The sequence below is a fragment of the Stegodyphus dumicola genome, chromosome 9 (genome assembly GCF_044657685.1).
Source record: "Stegodyphus dumicola isolate Sdum_Otavi_A_Nest chromosome 9, ASM4465768v1".
Lineage (NCBI taxonomy): Eukaryota > Metazoa > Arthropoda > Arachnida > Araneae > Eresidae > Stegodyphus > Stegodyphus dumicola.
Window position 1 is genome coordinate 175,169,919 of NC_140776.1, and position 25,386 is coordinate 175,195,304.

At 32.5% G+C, this 25,386-nt stretch overlaps 1 protein-coding gene across 2 annotated transcripts in view; it reads left to right on the forward strand.

Moving 5' to 3' along the window:
* The window catches only part of LOC118185374 (dachshund homolog 1-like), a 546,499-nt gene extending 526,762 nt beyond the window's left edge, over positions 1-19,737 (forward strand). For both annotated transcript variants that reach the window (XM_085824377.1, XM_085824378.1), the window contains one exon: positions 13,307-19,737. In XM_085824377.1, the coding sequence (XP_085680503.1) occupies positions 13,307-13,326 (20 nt within the window). In that variant the 3' untranslated portion in view covers positions 13,327-19,737. The remainder of the gene's footprint in view (positions 1-13,306) is intronic.
* Positions 19,738-25,386: the final 5,649 nt, after the last annotated feature.

Below are 25,386 nucleotides of genomic sequence, written 5' to 3' on the forward strand. Positions count from 1 at the left end.
TCAAAATAGCGATATACTATTTATACTGTTATATTATGTGTTATATTATACTATATATTTCTTTTTAATATTAACTTTAAAAATAAACCGAAGTGTAGAGGGACTATACCTACATTACTTATAGTAAACATTGGGTGTCCCACTACATTTCCACCTGAACCTGTAATTAAAAGCTGTTACTTTAGATGTAATTAGATAGTTTTAATTCATAATTTAAATTTGTTTCTATATTTCTTTGTTTGCAATAATAATTATGTATTGTAGACGCTACAGATTACGAAAGGAATTAGTACTTTTTACAAAATACTTCCGTATAATACTTATTGTCTATCTAACTGGTAAACAAAATATCAATAGAATTCTGTCCTAGACTATATTCAGTCGCATAAAGCAATTGCAGAAATCATGGAGCCGTTCTTCAATTTTCGACAAGAGCACCTAGGTATTCTATGCCTATTAATAAGTTCTTTCGTCACGTTTGCCATATTTTTCCATATTAAAAAAAGCAAGCTTTTAATTAGTTTGCTATTACTCTTCGCGTATACAGTGTGTTAGTTATTTAGGTTTCAAACACAATTGCAAATAATAAATAACATGCAAGTGATATAAAAGGTGTTTTTCGGGTACTAAAATACGTACATTCGCAAGTTTTTTGTTGTTTGACAGTGCTTTTTTCTTCAGTCTCCCGAAGCCTAGTAGTGACATTTTCGTGGTTTTTCCCATGTGCAATATGCATGCGAGCCAAAAGAAAAGAAAAGTTAGAAAGTCTCCACGAAGGCATCTCTCCCCTTAGGCAAATAGTTCTTCAGTGTTTTGTCATTATTAAATAAACTAAACTAATTAATCTCTTGAATGAATAACGGGAGAATACGTGCAATATCTAGGGGTTGGACAAAAATATGGAAACACCTTTAAAAAAACATGTTTCTTTGCTTAATATGGTGTAGGAAACCCGTTGGCATCCAAAACAGCTTGCAGTCTTCTCGGAATGGATAAATACAGTTCCTGTATGTTTGCCAAGGGAATATTATACCATTCTTCCTGCAAAACGGTGGCAAGTTCAGATAACGATGTTGGCGGTGGATAACGAGAACGCACTTTCCGTTCCAATCTAGACCACAAAGGTTCGATAATATTCAGGTCTGGTGACTGTGGTGGCCAGGAGAGATGGGACAACTCATCCTCGTGCTCAGAAAACCAGTTCTGGACAATGTGAGCTGTGTGAACAGGGGCTTTGTCGTCTTGGAAAACACCATCACCATCGGGGAACAAAGTTCGTACCATGGGATGAACTTGATCGGCCAAAATGTTCACATAAGTCTTGGCAGTCATGTGCCCTGACACAGTTATCATGGGGATAGCAGAGAACCACGATATGGCTGCCCAAACCATAACAGAACCTCCGCCATGTTTCACTCTTGGCAACAAGCAGTCTGTATTATAGGCTTGAGATGGCGTTCTCCAGACGTAAACTCGGCCAGAAATGGGAAACAATGTGAAAGAAGACTCGTCAGACCATATTACTCGCTTTCACTGCTCTATAGTCCAGGCTTTATGACTTAAACACCACCTTTTCCTGTTACGGGCATTAGCATCACTGATGAGTGGCTTCTCAATTGCAGCACGGCCAGCAATTCCCTGTTTATGAAGCTCCCTTCTAATTGTTTTGGTACTCACAGGTTTCGGTAACACAACATTCATTTCAGCAGTAACTTTTGCAGCTGTGGTCTTCTTAGTTTTCGTCACAATTGCCCTTAATGATCGTCTGTCACGATCACTCAGGACACACTTTCGTCCGCGCTGTGATTTAGCATATGATGTTTTTCCGCTTTTCAAATATGCGGAATAAATCTTCGATACAGTACCTCTTGAAACACTAAACACCTCGGCTACCTTGCTTACGGAAGCACCTACCATACGTGCTCCAACAATATGCCCACGTTCGAAGTCTGTTAACTCTGACATAATGCAATGACAACCTCACATAACAGTACTCCGAAAACAACTGAACTGTTTAGCACATTTACGAAGTTGTAAAGGTGGCGTCAGTAGTCAAAAACGCCAGCACCATATTTCATTAAAATCAATCTTTCTTTTCAAACATGCATTTCACGAGGTGTTTCCATATTTTTGTCCATCCACTGTATCTGTTGGATGAATCAATTGGAGGTGTCCCTAGTTTTCTAGAGAAACTACCGAAAAGAAATTTCTTCAAGTCGATTGAATGGTTTTATGACTTTCGGTTATTTATCTATGTTTGCTTTCCCTTCTTTTCTTACCTCGAATTCCATCCGGGCATTGCCCCATTTTTGTTATCCCAAATTTCAATAAATTTCCCTTTTTTTTTTAGAATTTAAACTCCGTTTAAATATTTTGTGTCTACGACATTTAAACATTTAAAGCAGGTTTCATTTAGAACGAATCTCTGATGTTTCCATTCAATGCTGTCTTTTCACATTCGAACAGGCTGCAAGGAAGGCACACCTTTCAGCAATAGATTCAGGAAAATAAATATTTCAAATAAAGATATAGATTAGTTTTCACGAGACATAGTTTAATACTTCCACAGTTGAATGTATGGATTCGTTCAATGATATCTTTTGGGATAATTTTTACTCTTCTGTTATGTGTTGGTTTTATTTATTACTTTTGCAAAGCAAACAAAACTATTAAATACCCTTTTTCTGAGTTGGACTTTATTTCTCATTTTTAGAAAGCTTTTCTAAAAATCTATTAAATACGCTTTTCAGCAATCTTATTTGTTTCCAAAATGACAATAGCAAGCAAATAATTTTTAACAAATGCAACATGAAAAGGAAATTTTCAGGTACACATACACGTCACTGTTCAAAGGAATAGCAAGACTGGCGTAAAGAAAAGTGAAAGGGGAAACTTATCGTGCATCTTTTCGAACATTTTTAAAAGTATAAATTATCGTCTGTTACTTCATAGTTTTTTTTAATGCAAAATGTCACTTTTAAAGAAATATGGATGGAAGGCTATGTGTGTGATCTTTCCGAAGAAAATATTCGTATCTAGTTATAAGGTATTTCTCCCGGCTTCTTAGCATGCTTTCGTGGTATAGTGGTCAGCACACTCGGTGCGTATTCGAGAGGTCCGGGGTTCGAGATCCGGCAAAGGCATTGCTTATTTTTCACCTTTCCTGCTTTAAAATAACCTAATGTTTCTACAATGGCACCCGAAATAAAAAAGATGGTGGATCAAGATTCTCCACCACCAGGATTTGGCAATTGGGCCTCTTAAAAGGGGGAGTGCGTAAGATATTTCTCCTGCCTTCTTAGCGTGCCTTTATGGTGTAGTGGTCAACATACTCGACGCATGTTCAGACTCGGTCCTAGGTTAAAGTACCGGCGAGGGCATTGCTCATTTTTCACTTTTCTTGCTTTAACCTAATGTCTCTACATAGTCATTAAAATATTTGTGTAGCTACGATAGGTAATGTTGTCAACAACACTGGGAAAAAATGTCAAAATTTAGCTTCAAGTGGAAAAATGTTTCCAAATACGTATCCAAGGAATAAACGGAATGTTTCGAATGTTACAAAAATAACGTCTTTAATGTTAAAAGAAAATCCGTCAAGTTAGAGGACAGTTGCAAAATCCGTTAAATGCTCGGTGAATCCGTAAAATTCAAGTGAGCATTAATCAGTGTAGACAAACTGATTAATGCTCATTTGAGTCTTAAAAAAACGTAATGTGCATTGTCTTTCTCCATGACATATCGCAGAACGAGCTGCAGATGTCTTTATGAGAGACATTTACCCAGACAAAAATAGAAAAATGTTGTCACAGTAGACGAATCTTGGGTGTACTTAAGTGACTGTAATAAAAAGAGATGTATTTATTATCCTCAAAAAGGAGAAAAATATCTTAAAACATGGTTCAAGGAATCCAAAGAAAGTTTTTCTAAGGGATTTATGCTCGTTGCTGGTTTTTCATATAACGACAAGTTAAAAATAAAGAGAGTGCACACGAATGTTAAGATTAACTGCACATAATATCAAAAACATATTTTATACCCAATTTTCAAATATAAAATACCTTCTGTTTACACATAGTGTGATCAATCAATAGAACTGCATCAAGACAAAGCGAGTAGCGGCACGTCAAAATCTACTTTTAATTTCCTGGAAAAAGGTAAACAAGCAACGGGTGGGAAGACTCACTCATCCTTACTAAATAGTCTGATCTATCAGTAATGTATTTTTGCGCTTTTGCCCTTTTAAAAAGCGGGTTGTTCAAACGTCGACTTGCAACGTCCTTAGACTTAGGAGAGCTGTTCGATAGCAATGGTACAATACACCTCTTCCGATACTACATGTTAGGTTAGGTTAGGTTATTTAATTACGGCAAAGCCTCGAGGGATACCTGCCTAAGGGGAGGGATGCCTTCGTGGAGGACTTTCTAAGGGAAACTGGCTCCTATACACGTTACACATGGGGAAAACCATGAAAACACCCATGCATGCAAAAGGCTTTATCGTCTTGGAAATTACATCATATAAAGATAGTGAAGAATAAGAACTATCAAACGGAACATTTAAAAAATAAGAGTTTTATGTAAAATATTTCTGTAATTACGATGAAAATCGTCTACAATATGTTTGAACAGCCTGTGGATCGCAGAAGTTATGGATGTAGACTAAGAGGGTAAAAGAGATAGCATTTGAAAAGAGAGCAAAAAGATAAGCATTGCCTTCTGTTAGTTCACTCAGTTTAATAAAAATTAAACTGAGTGAACTAACAGAAGGCATCGCTTGTGCTTACAGAACCAACCAGCATTTGTGGCATAACTCAAAAATAATAAATTAAAATTATTCTAAGTAAATCGTTAGTCCAAAGGCTTCTCAAAGAGAATACGTTCAAGTTTTCTCAAACCTAATACCTGTGTGACGGGCCTAATGGCAAGAATAACGCAACTCCGCAGATAAACTGTTATTAAGAGATTCATCTGGTAAGTGGCTTTCAGCAGGCGGAACACGCTGTGATTCAACAATCTAAAACCTTCCTTTAAATGCCATCTCTTTCTACCTCATTTGAATATACGCGAACTAAAATGAGCATTTTGGCAGGAAATGGAAAGCAAGAATGATAGAAAAGCTACCGGACATAAAATAACTGGTGAGTTAAAAATAAATAAAACCTTACAAAAGTTTTTCTTCATTATAATATATTGAACTATTTTCGCTATTAAGGTTCAAAATATACAAGCTTTCGCAGCTGCCGGAATCATTTACAGAGGTTACACATTGTATTTTTGATTCTAAATCTGAAAAATGTTCAATATGCTGCAAGCCTTCTTTATTGGTTAATCTTCCTTTGTACTACTGATAAGGGATAATTTAAAGTTTATTTTACGTAATGATGATTAATGCTACAGTAAAGCTTTGTAGAGCGAAATCGTCATTTAGGCAATACGAGAGAATATCAATGAGCGAGTTTTCCGGAAGCAACACAATAAAATAAAAAAAAATCCTACAAAGCTTCCTTCATCCTCTGCAAAATTATAATTTACTGGATTGATAGAGCAATGTATCGTGATCATTAAAATAAAGTAATATCAATATGAAATACGAGCAGAAAAGGAAAAGGAAAGAGGAATCGAAGAACGTACTGGTAAAACAAAGAAATCCCCGAAACCACGCACTGTCGGTGATCACTACCCAGGCATAGCCTAACGGAGCGTTCAGACGAGGGCTATACTGTCACAAATGATATAAGCAGAACTTCGGTTGCCAGGCAACCATACTTTGCTATGTCACGGGAACTGGTGTAAAGATTTTGCCTAAATGTTCTAACGTTCCAACTATATTATAAGAACCGACTAATCACAGCGAAGCAAACACGAGTCTGCAATTTCGCTGTGTCATTTGTATATTCACGCATGCGCAAACTTGTTATCTCCGATTGGCTTAGAACCTGTTCCACCGATATGAATGAACTGAATGTACGTTTAAGCCTTTTGACTATGACAGTTATGATAGGTATACCATCGTCTGAACAGTCCCTAATACGACGATGCATGTTTGCGGAACTGGTTTACAGGACGTCGTCATTCATCACTGTAGTATCATGTCAAAAGTAGCTTTCCTGGTCTGTTCGCATAAAACTTTACTTTTTAAAACGCTCCAGTGTCGTTTTCATTTTCTGTTGCAAATATGCAAACAACCTTTTTTGCTGCAATCGGGTTCACAAATAAATAAAAAAGTGAGTGCTTAAGCCAGAAGATTCTGACGGCCATAAGACCTTTGAAGGAATCGGACCATCAAAAAAGCTTTCGATTTCATTTGTCCTGAGACATCCTGATGATGTCGCAGACCTGATGACGTCCGATTGTCCCTTTCGCTTCACTATGTCCCACGTTTCTTTGACGCAAAAAAATATGTTTCCTAAAGTTGTTGAATAGTTCTTTCATTTTGAGTTTAGTATCAAAACAATTACCCTGCATAAAATATTTTATGAAATAACCTAATAATTCAATATATTTCCACTTAAAGTTGTTTCAGGGAGAAATATATTTCGCTTTTTGTACATTGTGTATTCAATTTTTCAGTTTATTATATATTGAATAAAATATAAGAATATGCTCCTCATACTAAGTTATTATTTTTCTGAATGAAATGTATAAAAAAAAATCTAAAAAAAATCTTACTGATTACAAACTTTAATTTTACTAAATTTCAAATATAAGACTAAATTTATACAAGGAAACTTTTTTATCATTTTAATAATCAAGTTTCTGAATGAAATGTAAAATTACAAAATTCAACTTCTTTCCATTATGATGGTGTGGTGGTGTATTTAACTATGGCAAAGCACACTAGGGCTATCTGCCTAATGGGAGGGATGCCTTCGTGGAGGACTTTCTAAGGGAAACTGGCTCCTTTCCATTATGAAAAATATAATTTCTACCGGCAATATTTTGCATCATGGAAGAGAACTTGATATCTCTGCCTTAAAAAGTACAGGAATGTGCAGCATTTTGATGATATCGCTTGTCAAATGGGGCTCAAGACAATGAATGGCTTAGTTTTGAAGAAAGTCGTGCGAAACTAAAACACCAAGATTAAAATTATGTTCTCGCTTATAGTTTTGCCTTTTCAGACGTAGAACTGAGCAAAAAGAATTATGTATTTTAAGTAGAATAGGAAGGTTTAGATGCTTTCGTAAAAATTGACGTCAGTAAAAGAGGGCACTTGCAGTGTTTCCCCATGAATAATTTAAGGCCCAACCATTATTCAGAATTATATGTATGAAATATCAGAAGCATAATAAATATTAATTTATTTTTGTTTTATGTACATAAATAGTATTTTCATTACACCGTTTTATTTAGGTAGATTTTTCTGCTTCTTTGACTGAGTCAATTTGAGATCAATTTTTGCTTCATTTCTACTGAACCGATTTTCTTGAAATTTCAATTTCATACATATTTAACAGGGAGAAATACAATATTTCATAGCTAATTCTGCAAAATTCGATATAATTTTTTTAATTTAATTTGAGCGATTTTCACGAATTTTTCGTATATATCGTTTCTAAAGATCAAACGAACCATTGCAAAATTTCGATTTTGAATAGAATCTTTTATGTGAAGGCGGTAATCGCAATTTTCAATTTACAGTTATCTAAATTAATTAACAAATCAATTTTAATATATATTTCTATAATCTGCATCAGTGGAAATTTTCCACACTGCCATTAAGGTAGCTCATAATGTATTAAAGGTTTTAATGTATCATTAAAGGTTTTAATGTCAATGCAGTTTGAAGGAAATTTAATTGTGCACGGGCATTTTACCTTCTCAGTCTTTTTTGCTTCCTTGCACGAAGTAAAGGAAGTATTGTAATCGCGAAAAATTTCGGGTATCATAGTTCAACAAAAATATTCATTTTGACCTCTCTCGAATCCCCTGTACCTGCGGACAGAATAAAGAACTCTTTTTCTAAAACGGATGGCAAATGGATTTAAAAAGGATTCAGAAGTAATTTTTCCTTGACATCTGTACGTACATACATTTGTATTATCTCGCATAATTCAAAACCGATTAACCGTAGAGCGATGAAATTTTGTATATGGGACTGCTATAACATGTAGCTGTGCACCTCCCTTTATCGTTGCAATCGGCCATACGAAACATATATATATATATATATATATGAGCTCTTTTTTTTATTCTTATATGTTGCTAAATTGTGCATTTTTTGCTTTAAAAGTTATTGAATTGTGCTGTTCTTATGTTCTGGCTAACGTTTTTATGCCTTTAGTTAATCTACATGCAATGGTTACAGAATTATCAACAATTTAACCCTCTGGGCGGCCAGCGGTTTCGCTAAGAAAGCACAAATTTCCCAAACTACTATGAGAACAAATTATTTTTTTGATTTTAATGCAAAAACTCTCCTGGTATTTCATACCTGGATTTGTTTTCTTTTGATATATTGCCTAAGTTTCGTTGACATATTTTAATATGCACGTATATATACGTTCTTACAGATATCACAATAAATATTCTAGGCCGTATATATACGGCTTTGCCGCTTAGAGGGTTTTAAAGGCGTAAGTGACGCTAGGCCTAACTTCGCGGTTATCTGTTTACATTTGAAACTGTTAGTTGCACAATGAATTAAGTTAGTTGATGCACCAACTTAAATGTGTTTTATCTCTGTGGGCCAAACTAAACTTTAAATTAGTGTACACCGAATATTTTGCCTTTCTGCCCTTTGGCAGACTTACTTGTTTTCCCGTAGAAACTGTAATTTTAATTGAAAAAATAATAATAATATTTTTAACATTATTTGGTGTTTTAGGTGTTTCTGCATTTTATAATTTTAATGAAGATGTATGATATTTTGATGTATTTTCGTTTTGCAGCGGAGTGAAAACTGAATTTATTGAACAAGAAATATTCTTGTATTATTATATATATAATATATAATAATACAAGAATATCTAACGAAATTCGAAGAAATAATGTTAAATGAAGGGAAGAAAAAAGTGTATATAATTTAATAGCCCTTATAAGGAAGTCATACGATGCCCACATCAGTTTTTTTAACAATTTAGAGTAACAAGACGGAATAGAAATCAAACAGAAATCTTTTTGTAAAAATAATAGTTATATGTTATTTAAATAAACGTTCTCAATTACTTATTGTCTGTTTAATCGAAATGAAAATAAATTACAATATTTACTGATAGTTCATTTTATTCGAAAATTTGAAATCGTAGAAGCCCTGAAATCAATGCATTGCTCGTGTAAGAAATTTATACAAAATAATTTATTTTTAATTTATTTATTCTCTTAAAATGGTTACGTGATAATACAATTTTGCACTTACGATATCTTCTAATTAGCAATCAGTATGAATTAATTTGTATATTATACTCTAATCTCAATCATTCTCTTAATTATGTATAATTATACCCCACATATTAAATGTAATCTCGACATCTATTAACTGAACTAAAGCGCTCTTTAATTAAAAACACACCTGCGCTAAAGAATAATTTCCGATTAACAAAAATATATAGAACCAACCACCTTTTTAATATGCAACGAAATTTTAAGAATTTTTTTTATATTTTTTATAACGTTATTTTCTTTATCTCTGTTTATTGCTTAAGTGCACCTAATCGTTTTCTCAAAATCTCATAACCTCCGCATTAGTAGATTTTTAGACCCAGATTCATCTAGGATTCTTCAAGCTGCACTTTCATTAAGACATCAGCTTAACAATTTTTTTCTTGGTATTTTTTCGTGTAATTATTTCCTATACCACGTGTATTTTTGGGTAATTATTTCATACCCTCCCACCCATTCTTATGTATTCCCAAAGACTTAATGGCATTTAAATTAAACGAAGAAAACCATTGCCACACAGTAGCAGACGGAGGGGGGAGGGCAGAAAAAAGAGAAAAATATTTCGGCTCAGCCAAACATATTAAGGAAAAAGATTTTTAAGACATTTAAAGTAAAAGGGAGTGAAAGTTAGAGTAAAAAATAAATAAATACATTCATATTGCGCTCACTAAAGGGAGGGAAAAGGCGAATGTTATAATGTTTTAATTCCAAAATTTAACGAAAAACGAGCGACGAGTCTTCTGCAAAAACATTAATTTCTCACCGGGGAATATTTTTTTAATATTTTAAATAGGGAAATACACCTAATCGGAGACTCCCTCCTCCTTCCCTTGTAAGCGCACGGATAAATGAAAAAGAGCGGTTAATAGCGAAAATCTGCACTTACCTGATAAAAGCTGTGAGCGGAGTTAAAAAAAAAAAAAAATAAGGAAAGGAAAACAGAACGACGATAAGTTGTAAGAAAAGAAATAATAAAAAAAAGCGTACCCACTAATTGCATGTATATTTGAATTGCAAATTTTCTGAAGTTGCTACGGGAACGAATTAGGTATACGATATTTAAAAAATAAACAAAAAAAAAAAAAAAGTCTTACCTACGAAAATTCTCACTTAAGTTTGCCAGTGCAGTTGTAAGGCAATCTCTCGCGAAACATTTCTGTTCCAAACCTGTTCCTCACTTACATAATTTATTAGTTTTTAGACCCTTCGCATATTTTATTGTGGAAAAGCTACTTTGATTGGCTGATCAGAATTCCGAAGCGTTTTGATGCAATCTATGTCCGCATATTCATATCTACTTTAAAAACAGCTTGGCGAAAGAAGGGAACTTCAACTTTTAAAAATATTTTGTATCCGTTTTTCACTCTTCACCAATTAAAAGAAAAGCAAAAAAAAAAAAAAAAAAAAAAAAAAAAAAAAAAAGAAAAAAAAAAGAAAAATGAAATTTAACGACGTGGTCAGCAAAAAGAAGTATGCTTATAAGATACATCAATGTGTTCTCAGCTTTCGTTTTACATTTTTTAACGTTGCAGTAGTAATTTTAGTAAAGATTAGAGTTCATCCTAGAAAGTAATCTGTGTTAAATGTATTAATTTTGCTCAAATTATTTTATAAAGTATTTCTTAACCCAAAGGGGCGTGACCGCAGAATGGGTATTAGTCTCGAAACAGCATTTATCGAATCACTAAAAGTGTTGAATCACTTTCCAAATTGTTGCTACCAAATATTATTGCCCTGCATTATTATATTTGAGGAAATTAAACATAAGCATCAGCATGAATGTATGTATATTTCACGCATTGTGAAATATACATACCATAAATAAGGTACCTACAGCCATCAAATTTTGAATAACGTAACCCTCCACCCGAATATAGGCACTGGAAGCCTGAATTTTTCTTATAGTGTCTACGGATATATATAAGACTTATGGTGATCAGATAGTCGGCGATCAAGATTATCATAGACATTTACTAAGCCAATCCGTGGTTAACGACGAATGATGATTATCTCTACATGTAATAAAATAAAGAGTCTGTCTGTGTGTGTGTGTTTTTCGTTCTCGCTGCGCGTAAGCTAGTAGACCCACGGCTACGAAATTTGGTACATATGTGCATCTAGACAAGAGCCAGTGCACCTCGAAGCAATTTTTTCAAAATTCGAATTAGAATTTTTTTTATTTTATGTTTTGTGACGAAATCGCGTCATTTTGAGACATAATGGGCTATAGGAAAGCGAGATTTTACTCTACACACTCCATTTTCACATCGTCATGAAACGTAGGCACTTAGCTATTTTACGAACTTAAAATAAATTTCGTGTTTCAATAAATCGATTGAATACGAATTTATTTATCGAAGGGAGCTTAACACTTTTTCAATGGGATTTTTTCTGAAAAAGTTTATTTTTAAAAATGTACAGTTTATTTTTCTTTGATTTTGGGACACGTTAAACTTTCATCCTTGCGACTGCTTTTACAAAAGGAATTTTGGAAAAATGATAATATTTTGTATTTTTAAAGAATTTTTTAAATGAAGCTTCCGAGTACACTTCTCACACCTCACATCTTTAAAAATGTTATTTTGGCAACAATTTTCCTGTCTTATTGTTGTTGATAGATTTTTGATGAAATCGCATCATTTTGAATAGTTTCATTCTTTTAGAAATATGGGTTTGGCAACAATTTTTTATAGTATTTCTTATGTCACTGTTTTTAAGAGATTGGCATATTTCATTGTCATTTATACATATATATATAATACATTTTTATTGATTTTTTTTGATAAAGTTGTTCTGCGGAGTAACATTCTGCGTGGAATTTTATGCTTTCTGAGTTGCTTTCATGTTATTTTTTGCTTATTTATTCAATTTTTGTAAGATATTGAAAAGTTTTGCATGATCTTTTTTTCTTCAACGGAAAGTTGGTTAATTTTTTAATTAGGATAATTATTATTTGTATTAAGGGATATAGCTTATTTCATTGTAATTGTTTTCTCTTGAAAATATAAGATAAAGTATCATTAATTATACTTTGCTTTTCAGAATTTTTTTTTTTTTTTGGTTTTTTGTATTCTTTTATGTTATTTATGGCTCATTTCACTGTTTTTAAGATATTGAAAAGTTTTGAGTGATTTTTTTAGGAAACAAAATTCTTAACCTCCTTTATACCATGAGTTCTTAAGATTTTGCAAAGGGAAGTTGGTTAATTTATTTATTAGGATAATTAATATTTGTATTAAGGGATACTGCTTATTTCATTGTAGTTTTATTATCCGTAATAACGTTTTTATGAACTTGTTCTGCAGAGTAAAATTCTAGCACTTTTTAAATTTAACGTTTGGTGTTCCCTTCAGCCATTTTTCCGGTACATTTAAAAGCCAGACGAAGGCTCGCAGCGAAGCTGCTAGTGATTATATACAAGTCAATGATAAAACTTGATATTCATACAGTTGTTTCTCGTTCTGACTTTTTTTTATTGCTACTGAATGTATTTTTTTAGAAACCGTAACACCGGATAGACTCTGACGAATGAAAAAAATACAACTTAGGCTTTTAGCTGGTCACCATCTGTACTCCCACAGTGCAGCGTTAGTTCTGGGGTACTGATTCCGTAATGCTCACATCAGAAACCCTTAACTTTCGCACCTCACTCTTTTGAATATTGCAGAAACCCGTGACGCATAATAAATCAAAGTATTGGGAGAGGCGTAAAGTTGTTTAGATGAAAGCAAGTCTTACAGGTTGAAAGCACCTTACACAAAAATGAACTCATTGCTTTTAATAATAACTGCAAATGTTTTAAAATTCTATAGATCTGTATAATGCCGTCATCTATAATTGCATTTATATAATTTATAATTTATATAATTCTTTCAAAATTAAGTAATGTTTCTTTCTTTTTTTTTTTTTTTTTTTCTTTACAGATTGCCAAATGTCAGCATAAAGGGGAAACCGACCGGAAACCGTGCCGGCTGCGTTGCTTCCGGGACTCAGATTGTGTAATATATATAAAGAGTTGTTTTCCATGTATATCTAACTGTTGGCAAGTTAAAAGACATGAAGACAATACGAAATGGAAGAATTGTCAACTTGTTTTTTCTGTTATATCCACTTGTTGCAAGCTAGCGAATGGTTGAAAGACGAAGCGAAATTCACATTAATTCCATTATTTCACTAAACCCTGTGATGTTGCCCGACATATCGCCATATTTCAAGGTCGCGATGGTATAGACTATATATAGTGGCTTTGAATTGAATGTATTTGCATCGTGCAGAAAAAAGTTTTTATTGGAGTTTGCATCAATGGAAGAGTGCACATTTGATCGAAGTATCAGTCATTGAAATAATTATGTTTTCTAATTTTGTATTTTATGATTAATTAACTAAACTAATTTATATCTTTTTTTAATGTCACGATAAATAAAGGTACCTACAGCCATGTCACGATTAATGTCACGATTAATTAGTAAATAATCTGTTTAAACGTTTATTGTTTATGCATGGGACCTTCATTTATTAATCTGAAAGTAATTTTAAAATTTATTGGTTCATTATTTCATTTAAAAATCTACCTGAAGTTCATTTCGTATGCTTGGGAAATGAATCAAAAACATTTAAATACGCTATTGTTAGAAATTAATGTATTAGGTCCTTGCAAAGTCATCGCATTTTTAGATGTTTGTTTTATTGACTGCAAAAAAAAAAACATGTATATTAATTTTTTTAAATAATCCAATGTTTAAGCCGTTGGTTTGTGAAGACGTTCCTACAATTCACCGCTTTTAAATTTTTTTGGTTTGTCGGAATGCAGTTTGTCATTAACTTCCACTTCACTAGCTCTAAAATTTTTATTTAATTTTCTACATATAGACACATGGATATAATTATCAGATATAAGATTATCTTCAAAGGCTTTGCACGGGATCCATTTTGTTTTTCGTAATGGTTTCTTTCTGGTTAAAACTGAAAAGCGTACTGTGCCGCAGATACACTTTATTCATTTACAGTAATGAAATGACGTGAGCAAAATGTAGTAATTTTAAATGAAATAAATTCAGGGAAATATTTTCCTCCTAAAAAGATAAAAAATATTATTACATTAATAAGAGTGCTAGGAAATTTAAAATTTACACGAAATAATACGAATATAAGACAGCCTCAGGAACATTTCTGCAAAAGTAGCTGCGAAAAGTCGATTTTTTAAAACTGATTTCATAATTAAAATGCATTCTGTATAAGGAAAAAATATAATTTTCAACATTGTTTTATTTTCCAGTAATAAATAATGAACAAATATGAAACATTTTGCTTCTATTATCTGATAAAACGGAAACGTGTTTTACACATTGAAAACTACGATCTCCTTGTTAACTCTTCCATGTTGATGCTCTCTTGCTTGTTTTTGTGCCGAATGAGTAAGAAAAATGTACCACTGTGGTGTACTACATACAGTACGTTGTATCGAACTTTACGAAGAAGTTATCTTCGATAAAATATTCAAGAACTTTCGTAGTTTCGGAAGTCTCGAAACTCATTTTTGATAAATGTGCACTCACTGTAGTTAGAATGATCTGTGAACAATCTTCAGTTCAATTTTAATGAACATAATTTTTAGAGATTTCTGCAATTATTTGCGATTATTACTCTTATGATTACTAAATCTCTCTGGAATGTTACTTATATTGAGAAATTTATGTGCTTGATTGTCCATGAGCATCCATGATTTGCGATATCCAGTATATTCTATCAATATTTAAACTTACTAAGCCGGTAGAACACGGAAGCATGTTAAAGATCTCAGTTACTGAAATGATCAGTTTTCATACTTAGGGTAAATGTCTTTACTTTTTTTAAATACGTTAAGTTTTTACATAAACATAAATATGTCACGGAGTTCATAAAGCTTTATGAATTCCCCCCATTTTGATTAATTACTTATGAATAATTGGTTAATTAGATTTCTACGCAACTTATTATGTGAAACAATGTTTCATATAAATTGCTAAGAAATTAATTTTTTTACAGTACCTCAATAATTGTTTCCCTTGATAATTTCACCTATTTAGAAGTAAATGGTTTAGAAATTTTACAAAATGGAAAGTGCACAGTTTTTTTTATCTCAATTTCCTAGTTAATATAGCCAAAAATTTTACATTTTTTAAAGAATTCTTATCGAAACTATTCCCCAGAACAGACTTCGGCAATCTATGACCCATTTAATAATTTCCAGCGACCCACTTGAGTTCTGAAAATTAATATAATAAGTAAAAATAAATTATAAACCATAAATATGAAGCGGGCATTTAAATAATACATAAAAAAAACAAAATAAAAATATAACAATGACGTTTTTGATTGATTACAAAGTTCCAGTAACGAAGTTATTTTTTAAAATAAAAATTGTAGCGAATTTCAAGAAGAAATCGATAAGTTTGGCAACACCAACAGCTTTGCCATTTTGTCCGCATTCGATTCAAAAGTTCTGTATCAGGGAAACCATTGATATCTAATAGAAAAGTGAAGTTCATTCGGTAATGTTTGTTTTTAAAATAATCAGAATTAGAATTTTAATTTTTATGTTTAAAGTGTATTGCAAGTACTTTATCAATAAAATTTATCTTATTATTTGCCAAGAAAGACTGTTCTAAAATGAAAATGACATTGACCCGAAGCATCTTCTTAATACACACATTTCAGTTGACTTTGACCAGCAACAAAAAAAAGTTACCAACGCCTTCCCTAGAACATATAGATTGATTTGTTTTAAATACTAGTACAGAACAAAAGGAATTAGCATAAATTCAGTTTCATAGAAATGCAAATATTTTAACAAGTACAATAAAATTTAGCGAATGAAAGACAAACTGTAAACTAATCATTTCATTTTACCTTTCGATAACATTTAATTTCATTAAAACAATTACACTGTGATGAAATTTCTTAAAATATAACATATAAATTAAAATTTTAAAAAAATCTTTCAAGTAAGGAAATGTGGGGAGTCATTTGAAACACTCGTAATATTTTAAAGTTTTATAATATTTTTTGCAAAAGAAGTTAAAACTTTTTTCCCTTGGCTTTATATAATTTTTCTAGATATTCATTATATTAATAAAATGCATTATTTGTAATTATGTGATCGAAAATGTAAAGGTATTGAAAATGGGATTAAATATGTATTAATTCGGAAGACATATTTTTCATTAACTAAAATTAAAAGACATAGTTGTTTTTTAAATCATACTAGTTAAAAACCTGAAATTCTGTTAACACAGTTTAAACGTTTTATACAAAAAAAAAAAAAAAAAAAAAAAAAAAAAAAAAAAATATGTGCTAAAAGCGTAGCTGAATTTGTGCAATATTTGATATTTATATTTTTTACACATGCTTTACATAATGTTTAATGAATTTGTACAGGAGGAATACTGTTGCCAGAATTTTATGAATAGAAGAATTTAAGAATTCATTAAAAATTGTGTGATCTTTTTTGATAAGTTCTTGTTAATAGTAAAAACATTTTTTCTTTTTACAATTACTACTCCTTTCGAAATTTATTTTGCATTTCAGTAGCATCCATTTAAAGTTATCCCATCCCAAACTAGTTTTGCTTAAAGTCAGACAAAAAGGAGCCTCATTTTCGGAGATTTTTTTAAAAAATCTATTAATTAATTTCCAGAACGATAGAGTCCTTTCCTTCAGAAGGGAAAAAACGAAATACTGAAGAAATTTCGCAAACATTCAGCAGAAAGATTAAGCAAAGATTTTTTTCTGTTGAAGAACAAAAGCATATATATAATTGCCCTCAAAATTAATACAGTTTTATTTAAAGCCCACGCCAACCTAAGGCTGCTTTTTTACGTAATTTTAAATTTAGTTTTAGCTTGTCTCCCTTCTAATTTGGTATTCTGCTTAGATCTATCATTTTTGGAAGTATATCATATTTTAATTCGATTTAAACTCATTAACTGTGTCTGTAACGTTTTTCGGAAGTATCTTACGTAACTGTAGAAAGGATAAATTAAAAGAAAATTAATCTAATGATTTAATGAAAAACCAATTGAGACCAATTGAACCGTAAAAAAAGCAACATTTTTTCCCCTAAAAATTACAAGTAAAATAAATACATAAATCAGTGATAGTTCCAAGTTTTTTAATTTATTCCAAATAATTATAATTCTTTAGAATCTTTTAAAATACTCCGAATTTTTTATATGACTTAGAAAAAACATATTGAATGTACTATAAAAAATTATAACAAATTTGTAGTTTACAATACAAATTATTTCCTGGAAACTGAAAGTGAATTTTGACCAGTATGACAGCTTCTTAGTCTTGATGTAAAGGGTATTGTGGATAAACAGAAGGTATTTCATATTTCAAAATTGGACATAAAATATGTTCCTGATAATATGCGGAGTTGATTTTAACATTTTTCACCATTCTCTTTATGTTTAATTTACTGTTATATGAAAACCCAACAACAATCTTAAATTCTTTTGAAACACTTTCTTTAGCATCTTTGAACTATGTTCAAGATTTTTTTCTGCTCTTTGATGATAATAAATGAACCTCTTTTTATTGCAGTCATCTAAAGACACCCAAGATTCTTCTACTGGAGCAATATTTTTACAGATAATTGCTTCTCGTAAAGAATTCTGCAGCGCGTTCCACGTTCGGCGATATGATGTTGAAAAAGATGATACACATTATGCTTTTTTGCCTTTTTAAGATTCAAATCAGTATTAATCGCTTTGTTTACAGTAGACACTGACTTGGATTTTTTTCATACTAATGATTTTACTTTGCGACCTGTGAAACATTCTGTTTTTACCTTAGATATGTATTTTGGGACACATTTTCTCCTTGAAGCAAAATTTTGATGTCTTTTACCTTTGTCAACATTAGTACCTTGCATAACTTTGTATTTTCAGAAGAGATTTTTAATAACTATATACGAATAATTTTTCACGGGGAGAGCAAAAACATAGCCTTCCATCTGCTGCTTCTTTAAAATCGTCATTTTGCACGATAAAAAGCTTTCAAGAAATAGACGATTTCTTTCGAAAATATAGTTGCGGTTAAAAAAATTCAAAGCAGACGATTTTTTATAGAAAAGCAAAATCTCTAAAAAGTGTGCTAACAACCACTGTATATATATATATATATATATATATATATATATATATATATATTGTGAATAATCCTTACCCATCTGTAAGTATAGTTTTTCTGAAGAACAAAAACGGAAATCTTAGAAGAAAAATAATTTAAACACATGTAATTCCTAACACTAGTTTATATTTATAAATTAATTAAGTTACAATTAAATGCACAAAATCACGCTATCAGAACAAAAATGTTCAAGATCTACAAGATTTATTTTACAACTCATTTACAGTAACAATAATAAAATGGTGGACTATAATTAAATTTCAAATGTTTCAATAAATAAAAGTACCCTAATAAATTTTTGCTCAGCTAATTATTAGATTTAACGCTTTTTTTCGGTATCATATAATTTCAAAAGAGATATCCAGATATTCTTAAAGTTAATCTGAAATTGAGATCATTTTAGTTCTTGCTATACCAATCATTAGTTCTTGCTATACCAATACAAAATATTAAAAATGGCTACCCTAAAGCAAGTGATTTATTTCTGAAACATTTTTGAGATCCTTTTAGTTCTTGCTATACCAATCATTAGTTCTTGCTATACCAATATAAAATATTAAAAATGGCTACCCTAAAACAAGTGATTTATTTTTGAAACATTTTGAGATCATTTTAGTTCTTGTTATACCAATCATTAGTTCTTCCTATAGCAATATAAAATATTAAAAATGGCTACCCTAAAGCAAGTGATTTATTTTTGGAACATTTTGAGATCATTTTAGTTCTTGCTATACCAATCATTAGTTCTTGCTATGCCAATACAAAATATTAAAAATGGCTACCCTAAAGCAAGTGATTTATTTCTGAAACATGCCTACTCATGGACTGAATTTGAAGCAGAATGAATTTTTGTGTAATGTAGTGATTTTTAAACCTCGAACTGAAATCAGTTTCAGGCATAAACCTTGTTGTGCGTCTACTGTGCATATATGTACTGAAGAGTTTAACTAAAATGCTTGGATGAGACACAAAAAAAGTGGTTCGTCTTTTGTCGTTGTTACAGTACTGTGTGAATATCTTCCGATGCATCATCACCACAATACATATTACCACATAGGTACTATTACATTGGAATCAAAGATTCTCTTCTTTTTGTACATATATTACTTCGTGTATTATTGTATGTTTTATGCGTTGTGTGCTTGTGTAATGCTGCCAATAAATTCATTTTAGAACACTGTCAGTGCTCTTTTTTATTTCGTGATTTTTTTTTCTTGTTCTTTAAGCAAAGTTAATTAAAGCGAATGTTTTGTTGCGATTGCCACGATTTGATTTCATTGTGAAATTTTACAAAGTGCCAAGATTAGGAAGGGAAACAACATTTTAAGTCTTACTTACTGTGTACGAGGGTCTTATTATTAGAATGGTTACTGTGATCGAGGGTATCCGCCGATAACATCGCGGCAAAAACATCGCAGACGAAAACGTCGCGGAGAAAACAACGCAAGGCGAAAACGTCGTGCTACAAAACATCGTGGGAGAAAACATCGCAAAGAGAAAACATCGCAGTTTTAAAACATCGTGGTATAAAACATCGTCGTCGAAAATAAAGCGGTTCAAAAACTTCGCAGTTTAAAAACATCGTCGCCGAAAATATCGTGATAAAAAATAAAGTATCTATAAATCATCGCATGACGATAACATCGCAGACATGCTTTTTTCATACATGCTTTTCGCAAACATGCTTTAATATCTGTAAATGGATATTCCCATAATGATTTGTGAGTGCAAGATGTAAAGAAGGATAATTTTTACTTTCACATTTTTTTATTAACTAATAAATTTTTGCTGAAAAAGTAAGAAGGAAACTTAAGCATAGAAAATTAAATGCAACTTATAGATTATACTTTTCACGAAAAATTACCAGTAAAAACTTTATAAAAACGATTTATTAATGGCTTTTGTTAGTTAACTATGTCGGTTTAAAATTCTATTAAGTGCTATAAGTTGCATTAATTTTCTATGCTTAAGTTTCCTTTTTATTTTCTCAGCAAAAATGTATTAATTAATAAAAAATATGAAAGTAAAAATTATCCTTCTTTCCATCTTGCGCTCACGAATCATTATGGGAATAGCCATTTACAGTTATTAAAGCATGTCTGAAAAAAGCATGTCTGCGATGTTATCGTCATGCGATGATTTGTAGATACTTTATTTTTTACCACGATATTTTCGACGACGATGTTTTTAAACTGCGAAGTTTTTGAACCGCTTTATTTTCGACGACGATGTTTTGTACCACGATGTTTTAGAATTGCGATGTTTTCTCTTTGCGATGTTTTCTCCCACGATGTTTTGTAGCACGATGTTCTCGCCTTGCGTTGTTTTCTCCGCGACGTTTTCGTCTGCGATGTTTTTGCCGCGATGTTTTCGGCTGTAACCGTGATCGAGAAACTTCTGTTGCAGGAAATATCGATGATTATAAGACAAAACCTGAATTCTCGATAAACGAGAATTGATATTCTTTACACACTGCTACCTGTCATAAACGGAGAGAACAATCCTTGAATTCAGAGATATTCCTTTATCATTTATGCATATATGCTGAAATTTCCTATTCGACATTATATATATGTAAGATAAAAATATATGAATCGAAATTATAGTTTGAACTATAAACATTAATTCTTCCTCTCTATATATTCTAAAATCGTAATAACTTCTCTGCATTGTGTCATTTCTAGATCACTCTATGGCCCGCGCAGCTCTGATGACGTAATAATTAAGAACTGAAACTGCCTTTGTAAACCAAAACTTTTCTCTTCGGCGTGCTTCCATCTTTCCTAACTACGCACTTCAGCTTTTGCTCTCTACTCTGCTAAGATGTAATTTCGCTGGCTTGCTTTCTATCCCAACAATATCCAAAATGTAAATCTTCTGTGGAAAGGCACGACTAGAGTGCCAAGTGATTGTGGCCACAAATATCAGTTGCAAATAAAAATGGAATTAAAACTGCCTCGACTGCCAAGTTCTTTAGATATTACCAAGTTAACATTACTAGCATACTACGCAATCAAAATCTTCTTCAATATGGGTCTAATCACGCATCTACAGCGTTCCGTCTTTTCCTCGTGCTTTTATTATGTCATATATCCCAGGTGGACATGTGATAAACAGTGAACTCGAATGACAGAAAACGATGGTCAGTAACGAACTTCTCAGATTAGAGTGGCACATGGTGATATTTACTTTCCGTGAGAGAACGTAGACTTCACATACCAAGGCCAGGAGGTTCAGCGATGCCAAAGAAGCCAACACAAGGCTGGATGCCAGAGCTATGTGTTCCGTTGGCCCTAAGCCACCGTTTTATAAGACTATCATGGTGTATATTCAGGCGTAGAGACGCTGAATGGAGGATTACCCTCTTTAGGAAAGAGTCTTGCTTCTATTTTGGAAACAAACGTTGGTCTGGAGTGTCACTTCTACTCATGGAATAATGATGTGGGATATAATAGTAGACATAATTTACAATCAGCCTTAGTAATACATTGATAGAGCAACATTATATAGAATTAGTCTTACAGCCAGAGGTGTACGGCTATTTAAGATGATCCAGGAACCATTTTTAAGAACGTCAATGCACTGTGTACGGCTATTTAAGATGATCCAGGAACCATTTTTAAGAACGCCAATGCACTGTGTACGGCTATTTAAGATGATCCAGAAACCATTTTTAAGAACGTCAATGCACTGTGTACGGCTATTTAAGATGATCCAGGAACCATTTTTAGGAACGTCAATGCACTGTGTACGTGCTATTTAAGATGATCCAGGAACCATATTTAAGAACGTCAATGCACTGTGTACGGCTATTTAAGATGATCCAGGAACCATTTTTAAGAACGTCAATGCTTGTGCTGGATAGTCTTCGTGGATTTGACTGCTAGCGTAGTTTGTTACCTTTCCGAACTTATCTTCCATAAAGCACATCCACAGCATAGTTGGCTAATGCAGAAAGAAGAGGAGCCAGCCTGTCTAAATGTTTTACACTCCCAAATGCTTATAATATGGCGAAACATTCTTTAGTAGACAATGATTAATGACCTCATCGACGCCATGCCAAAGCGTATGAATACATTCATTTCCGCTCATAGCTTTAAATATTCCACATTGATAAAAAATGTGGATATTTTGTTTCTAACGTTTGATCATTTTAATATGATTAACATGGGCGTCGATAAAAATTTTGTTCTTCTAAGACATTTTTTTTTCTTGGTGTTATACTAGATGTCACACGCATTTTTTTCTTGGTTTCTTCTTAGGATTATCGTTGTTAAATAGTGTAATATTGTAATTTCATGTTTTGGAGAAAACTTTCTCAGGCAACCCGGAATTTTCAAAATTATTTCCATTGATTTTAGCACATTTTTATTTATCAGATTCAAAATTATTCTTTCCTATGAAACTACGCAAGTGCCTCTTCGTGTGTGAGTGATTCGAATATTTAAAAGATTTTGCATAAGAATACTGAATTATTTGGGAAATGAAACACCGAATTACGTCATTCATTGTGAATGTTTTTGATGTGACTGATGTTTATCGAAACGTATAGAATGACGTTGTGGTTGTTGTGGCTAACCTTATTTTTTGTACCTAATCAGAATAACGACACAAATTGTATCGAGACAAGGAATGCAAGATTGCTTTCGTCATTGGCATGAACCTCAAGCATCAGATGGTGACAATACGGTTTTGCCCAGTTTCGTTCCAATTTTCAAAGAGATCACTCCGTGGTACAGATTTGAAGATCGCCCCCCTCTTTCCTTATCAGCAATCAATCGAAAGAACTTTGGGGTATGCGCATATTTTGAGTGACAGTTTGTCTCACAGGCATTGCACATTTACAAGCATTCGTGTCTTCTTTGGGATTTGAACCCGAGCTCATCGGTACGACAGTTGGCGTCACTAACCGCTTTACCATCTACGCAACGTAGAATGAAATGATATTGGTAATTTCTTCAGAAAATAAAAATTTTTCTTCAAGGATGATAGCGATCTTATTTGTCATCTCTACCATATAAAACTGTGAAGAAGGTACTATCGAAGAATAGAATGATTTTTACATACCTAACCTTTTAAAGTTTTTAAACCATATTTCGATGTTTGTGCAGTTGCGAGTTCTTTTAGAGACGGCACGAATACTAAATTTTCTTGAAGTCGAATTCAGAGCCCATGTGATTCTTGAATCTCTGGAAACGTTCGAAACTCGAATCTTTCAGCGCACGAATAATGATAACAAGATGTCAAAACTATATATAATAATTAAAGTTGTTAATTCAAGCAGCATTTGAAAGCTTCCTAGAATAAAAACAGCATTTAAGAGTAAAGGTGTAAAGTCATTAGGTTAATTGGAAGCAGAAAAGATGAAAAGTATGCAACCGCCTTCGCCGGGAATCGAACCACGGACCTCTGGAATACCGGCCCAGAGTGCAGAACCACTACACCACTAAGGCACGAAAGCGGAAGAAATACCTTATATACTCCCTTTCTTAAAGGGCGACTAGGGTTTTAGGGGACCTAGTCGCCAAATCCTGAGTGCGGAGAATCCACAACCCTTTTTAATTCGAGCGCCACTTGTAGAGTCATTAGGTTAATTGTAAGCAGAAAAGATGAAAAATATGCAACCGCCTTCGCCGGGAATCGAACCACGGACCTCTGGAATACCGGTCCAGCGTGCAGAACCACGAAGGCACGCTAGTAAAGCGGGAGAAATACCTTATAGAGGTTAAAAAATACGTCTTAATGCATTAAAAAGCTAAAAACTAAAGTTAGTAAATAAATTACTTAATTAACCACGTAAAACTCTTAACCCTGAGGATTATTTTCTCAATATAATTTCCCAAAGTGTATTGAATAACAGTTCAGAATTTTTACATTTATTTGGAATCATTTTACATCAAAGGAAGTATAGAGGTGGGAGTATTATGGAGTATTATTGTTATAGTTAATACAGATAAATACTAAACATGGGACTTTAAATTCTCGTTAGAAAATTAAAACTATACCACAATGCGATTGGTTATCTAGATTCACTGAAACTGTAGAGCTTTGTTTCTTTTTTTAATGAACGCTTTTGTTTCACATCAGAAAACTAATCTTTTTTAAACTTTGAGTTAAAACATTTAATGTTTTCTAGAAAAGAACTCGAAAGATTCGGAGGGGAGAAGAAAAGCTGAGCTTCAAATTTAGAATCTTTCTCAAGATACGTCAGACTCAAAGATTCGGATAACTCCTTTCTCTAGATTTTACCATTAACAATTTATTACGGAAAACATTATGATTATAGATTTGAAAATATTGAAACGTCTGTGCAAGTTTTGCATAAAAACGTCGTTAAGGCAACATAAGAGAGCTCTGGTATCATACTCTGATTTAGTCAGCTTTCAGAAAAGTAGCTGCAGGAGAAAATGTGGCAAGAATAAGCCTATTAAAAACAAACGTTCCTCACGATGGATTTATAAAATGTAATTAAAAAGCCAAGAAATCAAACCAGATGCTTCTAAGAAGTGGTGCTGTGTACAATGCGATTCCCTCTGGCTAGATGACTCTTTGACAGGGGATTGCTTGTCCAAGAGTCCGTATGCTGCATCCCTTAAACTGTCTCTGACAGTATCATTATTTGCAGCTATGTAAAGAACACGAAGTCTAAACTATAGAGCACGAAGTCTAAACTATAGACCACGAAGTCTAAACTATAGAGCACGAAGTCTAAACTATAAAGGGAGGAAATAATATTTATTAATGAGAGTAGATTTAACTTCAGTAGTATCTCTTGCCGCTAACCGATCTGGAGAAAGGTTGGTCTACAATTACCTACCTCAAACATTATTAA